General features: G+C 39.1%; 2 protein-coding genes across 2 annotated transcripts in view; one reads left to right on the plus strand and one right to left on the minus strand.

Moving 5' to 3' along the window:
• The first annotated feature begins 207 nt into the window (after positions 1 to 207).
• Positions 208 to 8,674, plus strand: FGA (fibrinogen alpha chain). The gene is made up of 6 exons (XM_042470176.1): positions 208 to 358; positions 3,436 to 3,564; positions 4,689 to 4,872; positions 5,796 to 5,941; positions 6,386 to 7,415; positions 7,810 to 8,674. The coding sequence occupies exons 1-6, from the start codon at positions 266 to 268 to the stop codon at positions 8,517 to 8,519; spliced, it is 2,292 nt and encodes a 763-aa protein (XP_042326110.1). The 5' UTR covers positions 208 to 265; the 3' UTR covers positions 8,520 to 8,674.
• A 3,988-nt stretch (positions 8,675 to 12,662) lies between these two features.
• The window catches only part of FGB (fibrinogen beta chain), a 17,939-nt gene continuing 8,039 nt past the window's right edge, over positions 12,663 to 22,562 (minus strand). Inside the window, 4 exon segments of the mRNA XM_042470177.1 lie at positions 12,663 to 13,067; positions 13,813 to 14,098; positions 17,968 to 18,090; positions 19,354 to 19,467. Coding sequence (XP_042326111.1) covers positions 12,836 to 13,067; positions 13,813 to 14,098; positions 17,968 to 18,090; positions 19,354 to 19,467 — 755 coding nt within the window. The 3' untranslated portion in view covers positions 12,663 to 12,835.

The following is a 22,562-nucleotide window of genomic DNA, read 5'->3' on the forward strand; positions in this document are numbered from 1 at the left end:
GCTATCTGTTCCAAACGTTAGCAAAACCCTTCCTGGAAAATAGTTGGATTACTGACTCCCATTTGTCTTACATGTTTTCTGGCACAGTGCAAACAGACTTCAAGCAAACAAAGTTAAGAGCTTGTGCAATAGATCTTGGGTCATCACACTCTCATATTGCATTATGACTCTGCAAACAGAAGAAAAACTAATCATTAATCTGTGGCTGTGGGGGCAGGAGGGAAGGAGGCAAAGATAAGGTTTAAATTCAACCAAAGAGACCTACATGAAAGACATCCCTCTGCTTCCCATCCACATCTTTCTGAAGATGTTTCAGATGAGAGTCTTCTTCACCCTTCTGTGCTTCAGCATTGTCTGGGTATGAGGCTGTGTTAATTTTATCTGGGTCTCCTGTTTCTTTACCAGTTATACTGATTTTTTTTCTTAACCATTGCTTATGAAACAGATATATTTCAACTAAAATCAACCTATGTCTATAAGAAAAGTGGTAAAATGCAGGTTTTTATTTTTCAAATGCTTGAACTGGGGGAGGGGTAGTTCTTGGCATAGCAGAACCAAAACCATGCTTGGCAACCAGGATGCCATCTGCTTCTGTTGTCTGTTTGCAAAAAGAGACCAGTGCCTCATCCAGTTCCAGTCAGGCATGCATCAAGGGTTCCCCTGACATGGATGAGCTTCCCTATATGCCTCAAAAGACTGCCCCTAAGTACTGCATCAAACAGTCTCTAGCCAGTTTGGTGGTACCTATTTAAGAGGATCATGTGATGTGGATGCACATCCAGCTATGTCTCTGCATTTTAATCTGCCCCTTTATTTATATGGGTCAAGCTACCTTGTAAAGCTAAACTGATGCCCATTACTGCTTTACAACATTTGTTGGTGATATATATCTGTGCTTGTGTGTATTTGATTTATATGAAAGCCAGAAAGACTGCTTTGGTACTCCTTGAAATCTGTAATTGTATGCCATAAGATGCTATGCCACAGCTGAGAGTTTTCAAAACTGAGTTTACGGTTCTATTACAATAAAGTCTAACCATACAATCCTAGACAAATCTGCTCAAGACCCATTGGGTCCAGTGGAATCTACTCATAGGTAAGTATTTATAGAATTGCAGCATCATTCAATTACGGCCTCATTCAAAACTAGGATACTTTGAATGAAATCCAGATCCCAGCAACAAATAAAATAAATGGTTTCCATTTTTTTCTTGCTGTTAAAGTATTTAGGACTGGTTTCTCCCTAGCTTCAAAACTGAGAAGCTGAGTTAAGGGGACACTTGATATTAATATGTAATGGAATGTATTGGTATCTTGTCCAATCCAACAGTGACTGCAGAGCCATCAGAGTTCCTCCACATTTGCTTTTTTAATCTACTTGTATTAATTAAATAGGCAGGCCTACACTCAGAGCATGATTAAAAATGATCAGTTTTAAATTAGGAGGGTTGTATCCCACTTTAGATGTAAATTCCTGGCTTTGCCCTTTAACTATGCTTTTATTTCTGTAACAAGAAGAGTTATTTAGAAAAGTTTGCTCTGTTGTAGTCTGATCATTTTTATATTTTTTCAATAACATGATATTTGAGTAAGGTACGACATCTGACCACTGCCTATATCAATAACTATATATTTCCAGCAGTTATTTCAATGCATAATTGTATTATGTTTTGACAGTGACAATAATTTTAAATGATTTGGTCTAAATGCAAACAAATAATGAGGATTTCATCTGAAAAACAAGTTTTATTTAAATAAACTAAACAAAAATCTTTGCAGTTTGGTAGTTACACAGTTTTACAATTATACTTATTGCCTTTTTAAAAACATTCACAGGAAAAAACTGGTGGTACATCTCAAAAGTGCTCAGCAGATGGCCACTTTATTGCAGAGATAAAGCAGCCATCAATTGAGCATTTTCCATTGTGTCTCTGTTTTTTCTTGTGGATTTCATGGGGTGCTATTTGGTTTTTGCCTCTTTTACCACTTTTGAACATGCCACCTTTAAAGTGGGGAGGCTAGCATTTCTGAGTTCTTCTTTTACTTAAATGCCTGGTGTTGAGGAAGGGATTTAAGCCAGTGCAGCTTCTTTGCCCAGTTTAAAGTTCCACTAATAATAAATGTATTCATTACAAAAACTAAAGCAGTGGCACAAAACCTTATGCTTTAGTGAGCCCTTCTAACTTTCATAAATTGGCAAAACACAAGACAGCTTGTAAAGGGATACTTGTTGCATGCAGAAAAAATGTATATATAATGATGTATTTTTAAAATGTAAATACTTTGTACTATTTTTTTTTACCAGCAACACAAGAGGAAGTCAATCACATGATGTCTCAGTAAAATCAGTGGGTCTCTAGTCATGTTTTCATACTGATTTCAATACAATCTAAGTGTAGTTAAATTACTCTGGATCCAAATCAACTCTTGTTATGAAAGTGATATGTGTTTCAGGATGGGCAGAACTAGAAAGGACATACCTATGATAATGCTGTCTGTAAGATTTTGTAAGTTGCAATCCAAAGCCTTTTTCAAGGTCTGGGGTTGTTTTTATGAAATTAAAACCAAGGGAAAACCTTCTGCAATACTTGTCTTAATAACTACGAACTAGATTCAAAGTCTAGTTGTACTAAAAGAAGAATCTGTGCTTGACACAGCAACAGAAGCCAGATTACAAAGTATAAATCTATAGAAACGTTATCCTCTTTTATATTAACAGTGCAGATACAAATCTGGTAAGAAACAATACTCTTCACTTCAATGAGAGTCAATAAAGTCCTAACTCTGGATTATGTCGTTCTGAATTTTTTTCCTTCCATGATTCATTAATGCTGCTTTTCCAGAAAGAAAAAAAAACACCATTAACTGAAGTGCCTTTTCATATTTTAATTGCAATTCATAATGTTAACTTAAAATAAATGAATAAAAACTATTGGTTCTCTAGGATTAAACAAAGAATAATTTCCTACAGATGCCATTCTTCCATTGCTTAGGAATACAAGGTCTTTTACAGTTAAAAAATAAAACATCTATGATTCTATGTATTGATTTATGTAATTAGGAAAAATCTAAATCCCAGCTATTGACAAATGCCACTATGTTTGGGCATTATTTTATAGAAAGAGCATTATGGTGGATCATTATAAGGTAGTCATTTCTTGTTACACAGTCTGGTGTTTACTGATGCAGAGAATAAAAAAAATAATGAAAGACTACATGAGACATAGAACATTGGTACAGAATTTGAATTGTGAAAATATTCCAGTGAAACAATTGTAAGTAAATATCCTCTTGTGGTTCTTTACATTGTGCTTGCTAGTAGGACAGCTTATCTAATAGGGATACATAGATTATTCTTTTTTTAAATGAAGGTGTTATTACTATGAGACTAATTCAGTCTTCATTGTTATGTTTCCTCCCCCCCCCCCATAACAGGCAGCAGAACAGGGAAGCACTTTTGAAGAGCATGGAGGAGGAGTACGTGGTCCTAGAATAGTGGAGCATAAAGCCCAAGCTGATTGCAAGCAAGAAAAGGAATGGGCATCATGCTCTGATGAAGACTGGGTGAGCTAACAGACAATGCAGAACCTGAAGGACACTCATCAAAGTGTATGGTGCAGGCTGCCCCCTTGGTACAAAATTATGGTTGCAAATAGACTTGAAAGCCACAGATGTACAGTCTTCCCTCTGAATTTACAGGCAATCCCATGAGAATAAAGTAAAGGGGTGTGACTTGTTAGAACCATAATATATGTGGTAGGATAAGTTTAGATTTGTATGAAACCTCTTTAATCTCTGCAAGCCAAATACTTTGTTGTGCTCTTTGAGACCAGACAATTGAGCTCTTAAAAATTTGCAGTAGTGAGATTAGAGGACTAGATTACAAGGTTTAGCATTCAACATCTTATACTTAACACCAGAATAAACAACTGAATTACAGCAGATACAATTAAATCCACAAGACTTCAGTTAGTTATAATTAACTTGTTGATATCAACAGATGCACTCTGTGACTAATTCTGTGTCCAACCCAAAGGGATTATGCTGGATAAAGCAGCTTTAAAATTTGCTTACATATTCTTGTTTATATATGTGGACAGGGAGGTCATGGAAACCACTCTTGACTCTGCCCAGATGGACTTAGGTCCATCATGCTCTGAAATCCTTTGTCAGCCATGTTCTATCCATGGATAATCAACCTGATGATCACCAGAGGTTTTGGATGTCAACTCCTATCCTTGGATGTCAATTCCTTATCACTGACTATACTCACTGCCTTGATAGGAATTTCAGTTTAAATACATCTGGATTGCAGCAGGTTATCCACCCTCTGTGTTGTAGCTAGAAAAAAGTATGTTTCCCTGGGTAAATAGCTTAAAAGATATCCAGGGAGACTGATGTAACAAAAGTCACATCACAAAATGTCACAAAAGATACATTCACATATGTCAAAACTGCTATAATGTTGTTATTGCTCTGAAGTAGAACTAAATCAGATTGTGCAAGTAGCATTCATGCACTGACCACTGCAAGAGAGCAATGAAGAACAAAAAGAAACACAATCAAATCTGACCGTTAGCACGTTACCATTATTCAACTTCTATTCATCATATAAAGCTTGAAGGATTATTAAGTGATACAGCAGATATTTAATAATGTTTCTTCTCCTTACTGTTTCCTTCTTTTAGGGCATTAAATGTCCATCAGGATGCAGGATGCAAGGACTGATAGATGAAACAGATCAGGAATTTAATGACAGGATAGACAAAATTAAGAAACTCCTCTTAGATAACCAAAACAGCTATAAGAAATCAAATATTCTGAAACAGGAGATCACTACTGTTCTAGAAAGGAATCTGATCAGTGAGCAAGGTAAGTTTTATCCCTAAAATTGTGTTGTTGTCTGATGAAAAAAGTTCATCCATTGAAAAGAATGTTTCATTTGTTGTACCCCTGTTATGCAAGACAGGAGTGGGTTAAAATGTAGTCAAGCTCCTTCTTCAATGAGACATAAATTTGTCTTAGGCCTGAAACAACAATCTGAGATATTGGGTGGTGGTGAACAACGTAGCCCCCTTTTCCAATCCTTATTCAACCCCCTCTGATAGCATAATGGAATCATCTTCACTGTTAGTAAATATTGTGCTTTAAACCTTTCAAATATACTTTTCCCCATCTTTCCTCCAAAAGGAGATTGCTTGATATACATTGAACTCCATTTTTAAGTAATTCTGAGGATGCAGTCTGCCCCACAGTTAGGTAACAGGCCCTGCATTATCCAACAAGAACTGTCTCGGGGTTGGCCCAAACCATTTTGTTCCTCTGGGCCCATCAACAAGCAGCATTCCCTTCTCCCAGTCAAGCTACATAGTACACAATACCTGCCAAGTTATTTTGGTACTTGGGACAGAAAATCCCACAAATTCTTTGGCCTAGTGATAAAAACACAACAATTATTCAAATAACCAATATTTTATGCCCTTTTGGAACAACCAAAAATTGCTGCCTAAAGTGACTACCTTGTGTGGTATAATCATTTGAGCAATAAAAATAACATATTAAAGACTGCAGGCGTCTGTTATGTAGAGTATATATATAGGCAGGTATATATATGAGTAGAGCTCACTAAAATATCGAGCTCACAAATGTAGCAAAAGTACCATTTGGCTTAATTTTCCTATGCTTAGTATCATCCACACTTATCTTTAAACGCCAAAAGTAGTATTTCAGGTCAATTAAATAACTACAGTATTATGGGGAAAGCCTCATGATAATAAGATTTTCTTCTTCTTCAGAGATAGATGACAGCTTTGGGCAAATTTCTGATGATCTGAGAAGAAGACTTGTAACACTGAAACAGAGAGTGACTGATCAGGTAAACAGGATTAAAGTCCTGCAGAACACCATCAGGAGTCAAGTTGGGGAGCTGAAGCGTTTAGAGGTGAGTTGTGCCATTTTATTTAATTTCCCAAGACAGATTTTGTTCTGTGTGCAGGGCCACAATATTTTTATCATGGTGGTGAGGAGGAATTAAAAAACTTTTGTAAGAGTATACCAGAGCTTCAAAAAATTCCTTTTTGGATGACAACTTCTAGAATTCTCAAATCAGTATGTCCTCTGGTGATACTGGGTTTTGTTTGCCTATGGGATCCTCATATACGTCATCCAAAACTCTGAACTTGGGGCTGATTTACAGTTATACATCAGATGGCAAGGGATGTTACGTCTCTCCCTTCACAGCCAAAGTCTGGTCACGGAGCCTGCAGTGAGCCTGCTATCAGCAGCCTGTTGGCAATATAATATGACCAATATTTAGAAACAAAATTTCCTGATATGATTTAGAGATCACTGTGTAAACACTTTTGTCCCATCCATCTCCATCTAGGTGGACGTTGATATTAAGATCCGGGCTTGCAAAGGATCTTGTGCACGAGTGTACAACTACCAAGTGGACACAGAAAGTTATGACAACATACAGAAGCAGCTTATACAGGCCAGTTCCATCAATCTGCAACCAGCATTTGAAGCAAGACCCATGAGTGTACTGAAAATGAGACCACTGAAGGAGTCTACTGTTCCTAGCCATTTCAAAACCGCTCCGCTGACTGAACAAGAAGCGAACATACTCAGTCATATAAAGCTAGTTGAAGCAGTCTTGGAAAATTCAGAGGCAGAGTCCAGAGGACCTTCCGTGGCCACCAAGTTTGTTGTGCCTGGAGCAGAGACAAGTCGGTATCCCCACACTGCTGTCACTACTACAGGAGGTGGTTCTGACATGAAAGTTAGACCTGCTACGACTGCCCATGCCACACAGACATGCCTCAGAACCCACACCACAAGAATAATTCAGGGCCCTCAAGGTATCAAAGAAGAGGTTATTGAAGAGTTTAAAACTCCTGACGGTTCAGACTGTTCTCACTTGAAAGGACTGGTCAAGGAAACTGGAGGCACATACCATATCAAAGTCAGCTCAAGTGGTGGTGGTGGAAGTGGCTTGCCTGACTTTTCTTCCCTAGATCCAGAGATAAGAGATTTTTTTAGCCTAGATGCTGGCAGCAGACTGTCAGAAACTGCAAGCCACCTGCCAACACCTGAAAGGCCAGACTCTTTCTCTGACCTACATGAGGAAGATTATGATGACTTCTCAAGAATTGACCACGCCTCTCATGGACTTCCATCTAAAACGAGTGGTGCCACTTCAACCCATTCCAAGACAGTTGTGTCCAGCAGTAGCAGTGCTACTGGCTTCAATAAAGGGGGCTCTACTTTTGAAACCAAGTCACTAAAACTCCCAGCCTCATTTCGGGAGGTAGAAGGGGTGCAACATGACGAGAGTGGAGAGGATAATCCTGATTTTCGAGCACGGAGCTTGAACACAGGAGGAGAGAAGCAGGGGGAAAGCTACACCGGGCCAGGTATCCATCCACTTCCTGGAAAATAATTGTTGAGAGAGCAAGTGAAGTTTGCAACCAAACTGACACAGCTAAAACCATTATGGCAATTCATGTTACTGTTTAAACAAGCAAAGCAATGTGTCTGTTTGTTGCTATTTAGGAAAGATGAGGGACAGTGTGTTCTTATCATGAGTAATTGAATAGCAAGGCAGTTGCACACACAGTCTCATCTGTAATAAAATTTGCATGAAAGTGATCAATTTGGGGTGCAGGGAAGGTGCAAAGTGTCTTTCCACTGTAGCACTAAATTAAGCATAGCCAGTTGACTTCAGCATGATTTCTGTTTGGATTCCTGTGACCTTGTAATAAAGCTTTACTGAAAACACCTGTCAACCAGATCAACTTTGTTTTTTAGACTGTGAGGATATCCACCAAAAACACACTTCTGGTGCCCAAAGTGGCATTTTCAGAATCAAGCCAGCAGGATCCGCTAAGGTTTTTTCAGTATATTGCGACCAAGAGACCACTTTGGGAGGATGGCTTCTGATCCAACAGAGATTGGATGGGTCATTGAATTTTAACCGGACCTGGGAAGACTACAAGAAAGGTTTCGGCAACGTGGATGGCAAAGGGCAAGGAGAGTTCTGGTTGGGCAATGAAAACCTCTACCTATTGACCCAGAAGGACACAGTCCTCCGGGTTGAAGTAGAGGACTGGGATGGCAATGAAGCTTATGCAGAATATAATATACACATAGGCTCTGAATCTGAAAGTTATAGGCTCAGTGTGTCTGATTATGAGGGGACAGCTGGGGATGCTCTAATCAAAGGCTCAGAGGAAGAAGGCAGTGAATACACTGCTCACACAAACATGAAATTCAGTACTTTTGACAGAGACAGTGATCAGTGGGAGGAGAACTGTGCTGAGGTATATGGTGGTGGCTGGTGGTACAATAATTGCCAAGCTGCTAACCTCAATGGGATTTACTACCCAGGAGGTCAATATGATCCAAGGAATAATGTTCCCTATGAAATTGAAAATGGGGTGGTTTGGGTAACCTTCAAACCCTCCGACTACTCTCTTAAAGTTGTTAGGATGAAAATCCGCCCATTAGCAGCAGACTAGATGTCGGGGAAGAGGGCAATGTCACAAACTATATATACCTCAAAATTATCTGTTTGTCTCTCTCTGTGTGTGCATGATTTTTTTATTCCAAAGCAACTGAATTAAATGCAACTAAGAGACCTTTGCTTATTAAAATAAACAGCTTCACTCTCAAAGTTTCTGATGTGTTTAGCTTATTTACAACTAGCACCAGGGGTGCCACTAGGTGATGAGGGGGGATGCGGACCACACTGGGTTACACCCTAAAGCAGCAATGTCCAAACTCTCTGGCCCTCCAGGTGTTTTAGATTTCAGTTCCCAGAAGCCTCAGCCACCTTGACCAATGGTTTGGGATTCTGGGAGCTGAAGTCCAAAGCACCTGGAGGGCCAGAGTTTGGACATCACTGCCCTAAAGGGAGGTGACACCACTGCTCTCTGCATCTCTTTAAAATGCTGGAGCTCAGTGGAAGAGAAAGCATGAGTGGGGAAAGGCTCCGGGGATCTCTAGTTTTTTATGTTTTGTTTACACTATTTAAATACTGTAGTCTTTTAAAAACATGACATGTTACCAAATTTTCACTTTAACCACATGAAAGTCTGTAAATGTAAATACATTTAAGCTGTATCTAAGATATTGTAATTTGAAGGTATAATTTTCATTTTGCTAGTTATTTATGCCACAACTATTTCCACTGACATTGAATGATATACAGGAATTACAATTTACAAGTAACACTGGTACAAAAAACATCACTAAAGATTTTGTATCATGGTACGGGAGAAGGTCCATGGGGGGCATGACAACATGAGTTACTGCACTGAATGATGCCAACCCTAGTGATACCACTGACTAACACTAGATAACGCTTGGAAAATATCTGATGGGAGGGTGTCTTGTAGTTAAAATATTTGTGTTACTGGCTAGGGCGCCTAGCAGTCAGAGTCCAAAAGCATTGGGGGGGTGTAGCATGTAACATAGAGAAAAAGAAATCTTCTGAGCAAGGTAAAATTAAGGACAAACTTTTTTGAAATTAATAGTTATGTAACATGTCAGGTTATACATTGAAGTAAATTTCAGAACTGCTATTATGACAAAGTGGCATTTGCTGAGCAAAGAAGGATAATCTGGATCTTACACATGGTCTGGTCTGTGTACTACATTATCAGCAATGAAATTATTTTTCAATGGTTTATCGTGTTTGAAGGATTGTTCTAGTTAGTTGGCTAAAAAAGTGGAGGGGAGAAAAAGAAATGGATAACAAGTATTAAAATATTGATCAGTACCTGGCACAGATAAGGGAATTATGTGGCTTAACAGATATTGGACTATAAGCTCCAGCATTCCTCACCATTGATTATACTGGCTAGGGCGCCTGGCAGTCATAGTCCAAAAGCAGTGTGTGCGTGTGTGTGACATGTAACATTGGGGAAAAGAAATCTTCTGAGCAAGGTATAATCAAGGACAAACCTTTTTGAAATTAGTTGGAACAAGAAAGTATTTTCTGAACAATGAAAGGGAGCAATATTAGAGAAGGTGTCAGGAACAGAGCATCCTAGTGATTTGCAGAACATGTACAAAAATACAGTATGATCAGAAAATTATCATGGAAAATATTGGCTCCAAACACTGCTGAAATTATCACATGGTTAAACTTAAACTTAAAATGGGTCTACACTGGCTGGACTACTCCAGGCTGCTCCCAGAATATTCTGGCCCTGAAACTACCCTGAATTCCCCATTACCTGTGCATTCGGGAGCAGTGCCAGGCATCTGTTTCCACAGTGTCCTGCTGTGTAAGGGATGTGATGGCTTAGTGGTTAAGAAACCAGTTCTGACCAATAGAAAAGTTGGGCGGCTGGCAGTTCAAGGCCCAAGCACTATGTGACAGGGAGAGCTCGTGTCACTAGTCCCAGCATCTGCCAACCTAACAGTTTGAAAGCATTTAAAAGTGTAGCTAGATAAATAGGTACCACTTTGGTGGGAAGGTAACAACATTCTGTGTAGTCATGCTGGCCACATGACTGTGTTGCGTAATTTCGCTAAGCTAGCAAATTCATGTGAATGCATTCTGGCCCCACTTTCTTTTCATTCGAAATTAAGAGAAATTCCTCACGTGTGATAAACTCCATAGTTGGAAGTGACTGCAAAGGCCATCCAGTCCAACCCTCTGCCATGCAGGAAATCTCAATCAAAGCATCCCTGACAGATTGCTATCCAGCCTTTGGCACAGTGGGATGCTGTGTAAACAGCCACCCAGAGTCACTTTGGAACACTCTGGATTTTTATTGGAAGATTCAGAGCAAATTGTGAGTTTTTACATTTTAACAAAAGGATAACCTGGATTCACCGCAGAAGTGCCCTTTCTACATGAAGATAGTCTGTGGTATTGGGTCTTTGGGCCTGCGTCAAGAAGACAGGGTGGCACAAGGGCAGGTGAAATGGGTTCATTTGGCCCTTTTGCTCCTGTCAGTCCTTATTTGCATTCTGAATTAGTGCAGTCCCAAGAATAAGTAAAAATAATGGAGACAGTTGTTCCAACACGTTACCCCTCAGATGCCAGGAGAGCATGGCCCATCACCAACAGCCTCTTCCATGTGTCTTGCATTTCCCTGTAGCCCTTTTAGAAATGAGTGCTGACTGAGTTCAGAAGCAAAAGACTAGCCAACAGATAGAATGCACAGTGCATGGGGATGAAGCCATTTCCCCCCAAGAATCTCCAAAAACTAGAGCCAGGTTTTGGAGATTCTTGATTCTCAATTGAATTAAATGTTTTGTGGCTCCTATACCAAAAACTTTTTTAAAAAATGATGCAGTTATCCCTCCATATCCACAGAGTTTTTAGGCATATTCAACCATCCACAGCTTCAAAATATTTAAAAAAATATAAAATCCAAAAAGCAAACCTTGATTTTGCTATTTTATGTAAGGGGGAACCATTTTACTATGCCATTATATATAATGGGACTTGAACATCTATCAATTTTAGTATCCACGGGGTGAGGAGGGGAGCATGAAACCAAACCCCACTGTATCTGGTTCTCATGCTCAAGGATTCACAATTCTGGAAACCGTTTCATCTAATCTGCATATTGTGGAAGCCAACCAACTGGTTAATTCTAAAGGAAGTTTCCCACATTGTGCAAACCACATCATGTGTACTGGGAAGGCCTGAATCTAAGGATGTTTTTTAAAAATAAGAATTCAAAGCCAGTATAAAATACTGGTGCTTGCTTGGTATTTGGGGAGTATCAGACTCCCACGGCTTCTTGATTTAAACGTGGGCAATTGTGGCCCTCCAAATCTTCTTGGATTTCAGTTCCCATAATTCTTCATGATCATCTATGATTGTGTTGGTGAACTTTCAATAGCTGACAGGTACAAAGGGCAAAGATAAAAAGGTATTCAGAGAGTTTGAAGGTCATTCAAAAATGGCCTTGTGGGACTGCATGAAGCCCTTGGGTCATACTGTCCTCCTCCCTAGCCTCTAGGAAAACAGTGATGCTACAATTTAAACAAATGGCCTTGTTAGTCTTATTGCACCTCTCCTTTCAGGATGTAACAGGACTATATCTTTTTGGTGACTTTTGCCTGATATTTTCATGCAAGCTGAGGTATGTTAGCAGCTTTAGCACAAAGTCTGCAAGATTGATAGTGAACTTATTCAAGATGATAAATACATAGACTTCTGACAGCTGGAAGGCAGAAGCAGAAAATTAAAGAAATGCCATGGCTAAATAAACAGATAACCCACACTCAAAGGCTAGAAGGAAGTTCCAGGAAAAAGAGATATTATACTTCTCTAGACAAAAAACGAGAAGGAATATTGTTAACAGGCATCTTAGAGGTATCTAGATGAACATTTCTGAAAACCAAATGTTGTACTAGATGGATCGCTGATCCAGTTCAGCACAGCTTGTCTTGTGCTTACACATTTTTAACCAAAATTGAGACTCTCTCTCTCTCTCTCTCTATATATATATATATATATATATACACACACACACACACATATATATATTGCCTTCTTTTTAATCTAGTTTTCAATCTGGTATAAAAGAGCATGATATGAAACAGATAGTATGAAACTAATGTTTGTGTAAAACAAAAGATTTCAGGAGTGCAGGTCCTTCTAGATAGATAGATAGATAGATAGATAGCACAAATGAGATTTGCAAGTTGTTTTAATGGGGTTGGTAAATTAATATCTATTTTTGCTTTCAATCACAATGCATTTTACCCATATAAACATGACAGAGTTTGTTGTTTTCCTGTAAAGCTCAAATGTCATGAAACAGAAAGGAACACAAAATCCTGCCATATTTTATTTAAATAATCATCATGATGGTTGGGAAACTGGCCGAATCTTCATGCTCACTTTCTTCAATGAGTGCCAAGATCCCTTCCAGTTCATCCATACAATTCCATCGTCTGTTCCATGTTTTGCCATCTCTGGGGTATAATATCCACCCCAGTAGTATCTGCCATTTGGATTGGCTGAATGACAGCGATTGTACCACCAGCCTCCACCATCTTCCTTCGAACACTGTTTTTTGGGATCTGGATTTACCCTGTGTGGAAAAAATACACAAAGCCTATAAATCTGCGTGTACAGCTGATATAGGTATATCTTTACTGTATGTTGCTAAAAGTACAAATTCATGAGCTGAGAATATCATTTTCCCTTCCAACACACAGATGATATTATGATTAAAAAAATAAACTGGATTCCCTGTTTGGATAAGACCATCCCTATTCATCAGCTCCTTTGTTCCAGGAGATCATATTACAGTTCTCCAAAGATTCAATGCTGATGTACTCTTCCTAACCTCAACCAGACAAGTATAATCCTAATCAAAAGTAAATCTCTCTGATTTCAATAGGATTTACTGGCAAGTAAGGCTGAAAAGACTGCCTCCCATAATGCTCTGCTTGTGCAGTAGTGAACTTACTTGCTGTCAGGATACAAATGCAAAATGGTTTCTATCACAACATAACTTTCTTCATTTCCCCTCCACAACCCACCACATTACCAAAAAATAAGGGGGAGTCAGACCAATTTCCCAGCCCTCTGATTTTGATTTTGAGGGCACGCACAAGGCTGTAGAGGTTCTGCTGGTGGAAGTAATTCCAATGATGGAAGCACTCTACTGGATCACAGTCATCTATTTTGATGGCATTTATGCATACCTACTACAGTATGATTGTCAATAGTAAAGAACATGCAATCCAGTTATACGGTCCATACAGAATTAGATGCCTCAAGTGTATGAGGCAGAATAGACTTGCAAACTTAGGGCAAATATATATACATACCATCCATCATTGTCTCTGTCAAAAGTGCTGAAGAACATGCCATTGTGGATTGTCATCGTTCTGTTCTCGCCTAGTAGCTGTGAAGCTCCTTCCAGAAAGGCATTTCCAGCTGTTCCCCGATAGTTACTAACTGACAGCTGATACTTGTTTGCTTCACCCTGAATGCTGAATCCTCCATACTGTGCTTTAACCTTAGCTCCATCCCAATCTTCCAACTCGACAAGAAGTTCTGTTGGTCCCAGTTTGGTAAGCTGGTTGATTTTGTCATTTCCAAGCCAATATTCACCTGTGACACAATGAAAAATGAATTGCCTGAAACTATTTTGAAAATGCGCTTTCAGATCCATCCGAAATTTGTTAAAACTGGAACAAACAAATATGACACCAAAGTTTATGAAAAGAAGATCTGTATGGCAATTTCCAACCCTCTGACATTCTCAAGTGCTAAATGAGAGTGTCATGGAACCCTCATATAGAATGGCAGATAAAACTGACTGAACCTCTTTAACTCAAGTCCAAGTGACCTGTGGCAAACTCCAAGATGTATTCCTAGCAAGTTGCATGGTATGCCAGGTGAAGGTTTAGTCACATAACAAAGTAAAACCATACATAGCACATTTACAGTTGAATTTCCTTCTCTCTACCCACCCAACAACCCAATACCCATCTGTGGTGCTTGGAATCTTGAGTCAGCCAAACAGGAGCCAGAGACTCTGAACCAATCAGAGGCCGGCTGGAGCTATAAAGATTCGGAGGCAGTTGAGAAGGGGGTTAGAAGTCGGAGGGGGTTGGTTGAGTGAGGTTGGGAAAAGACTAGTCCCGAGAAGGGCTATAGTCTTGAAGTCTCTGAGGGGACAGTGGGGTAAAACGAGTAAATTTGATCTTTTAGACCAAGGGAAGGCCTAAAGATTAGGAAAAGGGTCGCATCTGATATAAGAGTTTCTGTAAACCTCTGCAATTGATTGATTAAGAGACAAGTTCACAACAGCTTATTATTGACAATCTTTTATTCTGTTCTGTTTCTAAAATAAACTTATTTTATTGATTTACAATCAATCTGCTTGGCCTAAGTGATGAGGTTTGGAACACGCTACCAACTATATATTTGAGGTTAGAGATTTGTAATTTTGTTACCTCATCATAGAGAAGAAAGATTGTTACAAAATTTGGTGGCAGCGTCGGGATTCGTGGAATCCAGTGTTGAAAAGTGTGATTAACACAGTTGGTGATAGAGGGTTCTGAGTTGGAGTTACCAGAAACCCAGGAGTTGATTTGAACTTTTCAAAAGTAAAAGTTCGACAGTTTAAAACAGCATAAATTGGTAGGGTTAATCTCTGAGGTAATAGTCAAGGGTATGGTGTAAGAGATTGCCTGGATACTGATTATGCTTGATAGGAACATAAATATCAGTCCCTGAGGTAAAGTGTTATGGTAAATTGTAGGGGACTGTAAGAAGAAAAGAGAAAAAAAGCCTCGACAAAAAGAGAACCGGTGGCCAAGATATAGGCTGAAGTTATAGGGATCTGAGTGGAAATACCAGATACCCGAAAATAAGTTTTAAGTTGATAAAAGTGACTAGTCTCTGAGGTAAAAGTTGGAGGTATTGGTAGGAGACTAGCACACTCAGAAAAAATATATATACTTGTGATTCCTGAGATAAACGTCGGTGGTAAATGTAAGGAATCACTGATATAAACTGTCTTGATACTGTGGTGTCTCGATACAAAGTTAAGACAAAAGAAACAAATAATAGTATTTCCTGAGGTAAAAGTTGAGGGTATTTGTAAGGAAATACTAAACAGATGCCTCCCAAAAAAGTTAAAACCCCAACCATGACAGAAATGTCTGAAGAAAGTGAGGTTAGCGAAGAACTGGTGGCTAGTGTTGACCCTGCCATTTCTGAACATCAGGACAGCTTAGAGATTTGGAAAATCAAACTTGAGATGGCCAAAATTGAAATGGAAAAAGAGATTGAATTAGAAATACTCCTATTAAGACAAGCTGAAATAGATCAACAACTAGAGGTAAGGAGATTAGAAGAAAGAACTCCACCAACCCAAATGTTGGCTGAGGTAAACAGAATACACATTGACATGAAAAGATTTCCAAGATATTACAAAGGAGATAATATTGAGTCTTTCTTTACCAATTTTGAAAGAACATGTGACGAGTTGAAAATAAAAGAAGAAGATCGGATGAGTTATGTCAGATCACAAATTAGTGGGGGTCTGACCGAGATTTATGCAGAGATGAGGGCAGGTGAAGCCCACGATTATAATTTATTTAAAGAAATGGTAAAACAAAGATTTGGGCTAACTCCAGAACACCATAGAAGAGAATTTCGAGCAATAAAAAGAAAAGCAGATGAAACATACACTCAGTTAGGATGTAGATTAGACTATTTACTAAAAAGATGGATTGAGGGATCAAAAATTACCACAAAAGACGAATTACAAAGTTTAATAGGATTGGAACAGTTTTGTAATGTTATCCCTCAGGAATACAGGTGGTTGGTACAAGATCGGCAACCAAAAACAGTAGCTGAGGTGGCCAAGATGTTAGATACACTGGCTTTAATTAGAGAAGATAATAGGAAATGGACAAAGACTGAAGGAAAACCTCTGGAACATGAGGAAAAGACTCACAAAAACTGGCAAAAAGCTAATGAAAACACTAACAAAGATAAAAATTTTCAACAGTGGCAACACAAACAAACTCCTGAAGCCAAAAAGACAAATGATAAATACAGAGGAAAGGACCCAGATCCACATAGAAAAGATAGCTGGTCTAGAGAACAGACAAGTTTTCCTCCAAGAACGTGCTATGAGTGTGGAAAACTGGGACATATCAAATATAATTGTCCAACTTTAACTAATAAAGAAGAAAGGCCAAATGTAAAATCGGCTTATTATATAAAGTCAGTCAAGCCAACAGTACAAAAATGTTGCCATCAAAACCAGACTGAGGCGGCAGTTGGCATAGAAACGGCAGTTAAACCAGTAACAGACTCTGACAGTGGGCCTTCTCCAAGATCCTGCTTATTTGTAACAAATTTACCTCACGAACTAACTACAGAAGAACACAGAGAGTTGATACAAATAAATAAGTCTTGGGTGTGGGGATTTCGGGACTCGGGGGCAGAAGTGTGTATAACTAAATCACACTTGGTAAAGCCTCAAGATATGTGCCCAGAGGAGAAAATGATTTTAAAGGGTTTAGGAGGCCCTGAATTTCCAGTACCAGTTGCCAATGTAAATATCTCCTTCCGGGGTCAAAAATTAAAATGGAAATTTGCAATATATGACTTGATCCCGATAGAGTGTATCATTGGGAATGATTTAAATCAACACATGCGGTTATTTAAAAAGTACCCGGACTTAGAGGCTGAAAAAAGGTCTAAGAGACAAGAAAAAATAGCCAATACACTTAAAAGGGAAGTAAATGAACTGGAGGTAGAAAACCAGATCTTACAAAGCCTTATGGAAGTAAAAACAGAAACAATTGTTTCTATGAAGAAAAAGTTAGATCAGAAAGAAAAGATTATTTCAGAAGTACAGGATAAGATTTCTAAGATGAGACTGTCCTCAACTAGTGATAAAGAGCTCCTACATAGATATAAAGAAGAGGTTATCAGGCTACAGGGTTTGTTAGATGAAACCAATGAGAGATTCAGTCAAAAAGAGAGAGGAAAAGAGGCTTTGATACAGGAAAATAAAAAGTTACAAGAACAGCTATATAAGTTAAAACAAGAAAATGAGATTCTTGATTTACAATCAATCTGCTTGGCCTAAGTGATGAGGTTTGGAACACGCTACCAACTATATATTTGAGGTTAGAGATTTGTAATTTTGTTACCTCATCATAGAGAAGAAAGATTGTTACACCATCCACAAATGAATGTTCTCAAGGCACCCAAACAATATCAGTTGAAGCCAAACTATGTGGGACACTGAATGGGTTGCCTGCTACATTGACTTTTTTTTTTAAATAGTACATGTGGAAGGGAGGGCTCTGTTTTGAATTCTAAAACAAAGCATATCAGCAGGCTGAAACGCTAACCAAAAATGCCCACCCTGAACTGCATCTTGTGAAAAGGAAGAAGTTTCCATTTATTGACTGCTTTTAAAGAAATACTGTTCCAAGTAAAATTCTTACCAGGAGTGTCACAATAATTCTTTCCACCACTGGATGCAACATTTCCAAAACCTTTTTTATACGAGTCCCATGTTCTTCCAAAGCCAACACTGCCATCTTGGCGGTTCTGAATAAGAAGCCAACCTGTCAAATGTAGGAGGATTCATAAAAACTAATGATCTTTTGTCATTAACAAATGCACCATCATGCATTAAAATGAAATCTCTTGACATATATTTCCACAGCCATCATCATATCCACAGTACCTGGGAATGCAATATGATTGATTATACCAGCATAAAGAAGATTTGAGTAAAATTCAAAAGTTCTTGTTCAGGAAAGGCAAACAACCCACTAGGAAAGTTTCTATTTTTTTATTTTACTAAAACATGTTACTAAATCATATCAAGCGTACATAAGTTATATGTGAAAATAACATTTAATAATTGTCTAAATCAAATTGAATGAATGAATGAATGAATCTTTATTTGTATACTGCTATTCCCATGATCACAGCGGTTTACAACAGTAATAAAAACAGACCGAAATTACAAAATCCAATAAAAAGAAATCCCTGACTGAAATTGTCAGTCTCAACACAAACAAAGTTACAGAATGAACAGAATTTACCGAACTGTTAACTTACCAAGTTCCTATGGCTTCAGTGGGTTCACTCCAGTTGGGCTAATAGCTGTATTTTTGTCAATGAGACTCTGCCACTTACCACTTCAGTCCCACAGACTCTACTAGAATTTTGACATGTGAATCACACCATAAGGTTTTCCTTGTCAGATTCAAAGGATTTTTGTCAATGAGTGGGAACACATTTAATACCAATATATCAATTAACCCTACCCCCCCCCCCCCAAATATAGAGCATGGTCCTGTCACAGTGAAAAACCTTTGAGTTCCTTTTTTATCACTGAACAAGACTTAAATATCTTCTGCTGAAATCAGTGGGAACCTAGTGCAAAAGTTCTCTTTACGTAACACATATAATAGCTTGAGGAGTGAGGGGTTGTTTCATAAGATAGACCCCATCGTCTTGCCACTGTGACTTACTCATTCAGAATGTGAAAATGTTCCCAAGACCCTCCAGCCAACAGAGCCAGCTGCCATGGTAATTCTGGGAGTTGTACCCCTGCTCCCCAAGTAACTTTTTAAATTTATCTGAGCCAAATCCTCAATCTTGTGAGGCAAGTAAATACTGGTGTTTCGGTTTGGTTTGCGTTTTTATTTGTTTGTTTGTTTTTGCTCTTTCCATTTGTCCACCTGCAGAAAGAGGCAGGAAGCAAGAGTTGCAGGCAGCCAGCTCTGGGCATCGTCAGTGAGCTGCTATTAAAGTAGGCATCTCAACATGTGCCCAAACATGCCAGCTAATGGCACTGGCCCTGATGTAAAATTTACCTCCATTATCTGTGGTCATGTCACAATAAACCTTGTATGGTTTGAAGAAAGGATCTGGCTGGACAAGGTACATCTGTGAAGTTTCACCTCCTTTCCTGATTATGTCTTCACATTCTGCAATCAGAAATCCATTACACACATTATTGAACAATCATAAATATCTATCAATAGAAGAAATATGTGACTAAATAGCAAAGTTGGAATTCATTCATGTCATAGTATTTCCATGCTCCATGAACACCAAAATCCAAAATGCACAAAATAGTGATTCAATGGCTTTTCCTTTCATCTAAAGATGTTAAAATCATACAAGAGAAGGAAGGTGATGATGTTAGAACCACAGTCCTACATTTTATGCTAGATGCTACTTCTGTTGTCAGTTGACATGGTCTTGACGGATAATGATGCAGGCAACGGGTTGCATCTCACGCCAGTTGGAAGAAATGTTTTTGCCAACAGTCTCAAGAACTTGATCAGGAGAGTTTTAAACTGAGTTCCGAGGGGAAGGGAGACAATATTAAGGAAGGCGAAAGGGATGGCGAAAATAGTCAAACTGACATAGAGGAAACAAGAAAAAAAGTGCAAGGACCCAACAGTGGGAGGCAAAAAAACTTGCACTGGCAGCAAGTAAAAGGGAACCATGGTCTGCGATGTCTCTACACTAATGCACAGAGCATGGGAAATAAGCAAGATGAACTCGAACTCCTAGTACAACAAAGCAAATATGATATAATAGGCATCACTGAAACCTGGTGGGATGAGTCTCATGATTGGAATGTGGAAATAGAGGGGTATAACCTTTTAAAGAGAAATAGGCCAAACAAGAAAGGAGGAGGAATAGCACTATATGTCAGAGATATTTACACCAGTGAAGAGATCCAGGACATCAATCACGGAAGCCAGGTGGAGAGCATCTGGGTAAAAATTAAAGGGGAGGGAAACAACAAGGATGGTACGGTGGGAGTCTACTACAGACCTCCAAGTCAGACTGAGGAATTGGATGATATCTTTCTAGAACAGATGACCACACAGTCAGAAAAGAGAGATGTAGTAGTGATGGGCGACTTCAACTATTCTGATATTTGTTGGAAGTCAAACTCAGCAAAATCCTCAAGGCCTAGCAAATTCCTCACTTGCCTGGAAGACAATTTCATGGTCCAAAAGGTGGAAGAGGCAACAAGGGGGTCAGCTATTTTAGATCTGATCCTAACCAACAAGGATGACTTGGTTAATGGGGTGCAAGTGGTGGGATCATTAGGTGGAAGTGACCATGTTCTCCTGGAGTTTGTAATACAGTGGAAAGGAGAAGCCAGGCATAGTCAGACACGCATCCGAGACTTTAGGAGAGCGGATTTCAGTAAACTTAGAGAAGTATTGAGGGCAATTCCATGGTCAGAAATACTAAAAGATAAAGGAGTTCAGGACGGATGGGAGTTTCTCAAAAGGGAGATACTGAAGGCACAATTTCAAACAGTTCCAGTGAGAAAGAAAAACGGGAGGTGTCTCAAGAAACCAGGATGGATGACTAAGGAACTTTCAATCGAGTTAAGTTTGAAACGGAAGATGTATAAGAAATGGAAAAAGGGGGAAATCACAAAAAAGGAATTCAAAGAAATAGCAGGCATGTGTAGGGGTAAAGTCAGAAAAGCTAAAGCGCAGAATGAACTCAGGCTTGCTAGAGAGGTTAAGAACAATAAAAAGGGCTTTTTTGGATATGTCCGCAGCAAAAGGAAGAAGAAGGAAACGGTAGGGCCACTGCGTGGAGAAGATGGCAAAATGCTAACAGAAGACAGAGAAAAGGCAGAATTACTCAACACCTTCTTTGCCTCAGTCTTCTCAGAAAAGGCAAAGGGTGCTCAACCTGAGGATAATGGAGCAGAGGACAGGATAGGGGCATTTCAGTACAGAATAAGTAAAGAGATAGTAGAGGAACACCTTTTTAATCTAAATGAATATAAGTTTCCGGGACCAGATGAACTCCATCCAAGGGTATTAAAAGAACTGGCAAATGTAATATCGGAGCCATTGGCAATCATCTTTGAAAACTCCTGGAAAACAGGAGAGATCCCAGCAGACTGGCGGAGGGCAAACGTTGTCCCCATCTTCAAAAAGGGGAAAAAAAGAGGATCCCAACAATTATCGTCCAGTTAGTCTGACATCAATACCAGGAAAGATTCTAGAGCAGATCATTAAACAGAGAGTCTGTGAACATCTAGAAGGCAATGCCATAATCACAAAAAGTCAACATGGGTTTCAGAGAAACAAGTCATGCCAGACAAACCTGATCTCTTTCTTTGATAAAATTACCAGCTTGGTAGATGAAGAGAATGCTGTGGATATAGTATATCTTGATTTCACTAAGGCCTTTGACAAGGTTTCCCATGACATACTTGCAAACAAGCTTGTAAAATGTGGGCTAGACAAAGGAACTGTTACATGGATCTGTAATTGGTTGACCGGCCGAACCCAAAGGGTGCTCAACAATGGCTCCTTTTCATCCTGGAGAGAAGTGACCAGTGGGGTCCCACAGGGCTCTGTCCTGTCCCAGTGCTATTCAACATCTTTATCAATGACCTGGATGACAGAATTGGGAGCATACTTATCAAATTTGCAGATGATACCAAATTAGGGGGAATAGCTAATACCCCAGAGGACAGGATCAAGATTCAAAATGACCTGAATAGACTAGAAAGCTGGGCCAAAGCTAAGAAAATGAAATTCAACACAGAGAAATGTAAGGTATTGCACTTAGGGCGGAAAAATAAAATGCACAGATATAGGATTGTTGAACACCTGGCTGATGAAACTACGTTTAAAGGATCTAGGAGTCCAAGTAGACACACAGTTGAACATGAGTAACAGTGTGATGCGGCAGCTAAAAGGCCAATCATTTTAGGCTGCATCAATAGAAGTATAGTGTCTAGATCAAGAGAAGTAATAGTGCCACGTGTATTCTGCTCTGGTCAGCCCCACCTAGAATATTGTGTCCAGTTCTGGGCACCACAATTCAGAAAGGACATTGAGAAACTGGAGCGTGTCCAAAGGAGGGCGACAAAAATGGTGAAAGGTCTGGAAACCATGCCCATGAGGAACGACTTAGGGAGCTGGGGATGTTTAGCCTGGAGAAAAGAAGGTTAAGAGGTGATATGATCGCCCTGTTTAAATATTTGAAGGGATGTCATATTGAAGAGGGAGCAACCCAGCTGTTT

The sequence above is a fragment of the Sceloporus undulatus genome, chromosome 5 (genome assembly GCF_019175285.1).
Source record: "Sceloporus undulatus isolate JIND9_A2432 ecotype Alabama chromosome 5, SceUnd_v1.1, whole genome shotgun sequence".
Lineage (NCBI taxonomy): Eukaryota > Metazoa > Chordata > Lepidosauria > Squamata > Phrynosomatidae > Sceloporus > Sceloporus undulatus.

Bases quoted from the DNA above. Each gene is read 5' to 3' on its own strand.
- FGA (XM_042470176.1), top strand. From the start codon at position 266: ATGAAAGACATCCCTCTGCTTCCCATCCACATCTTTCTGAAGATGTTT. The intron at 359-3,435 runs GTATGAGGCTGT...CCCCCATAACAG, and splicing joins TGTGCTTCAGCATTGTCTGG to GCAGCAGAACAGGGAAGCAC. The intron at 7,416-7,809 runs GTATCCATCCAC...TTTGTTTTTTAG, and splicing joins GGAAAGCTACACCGGGCCAG to ACTGTGAGGATATCCACCAA.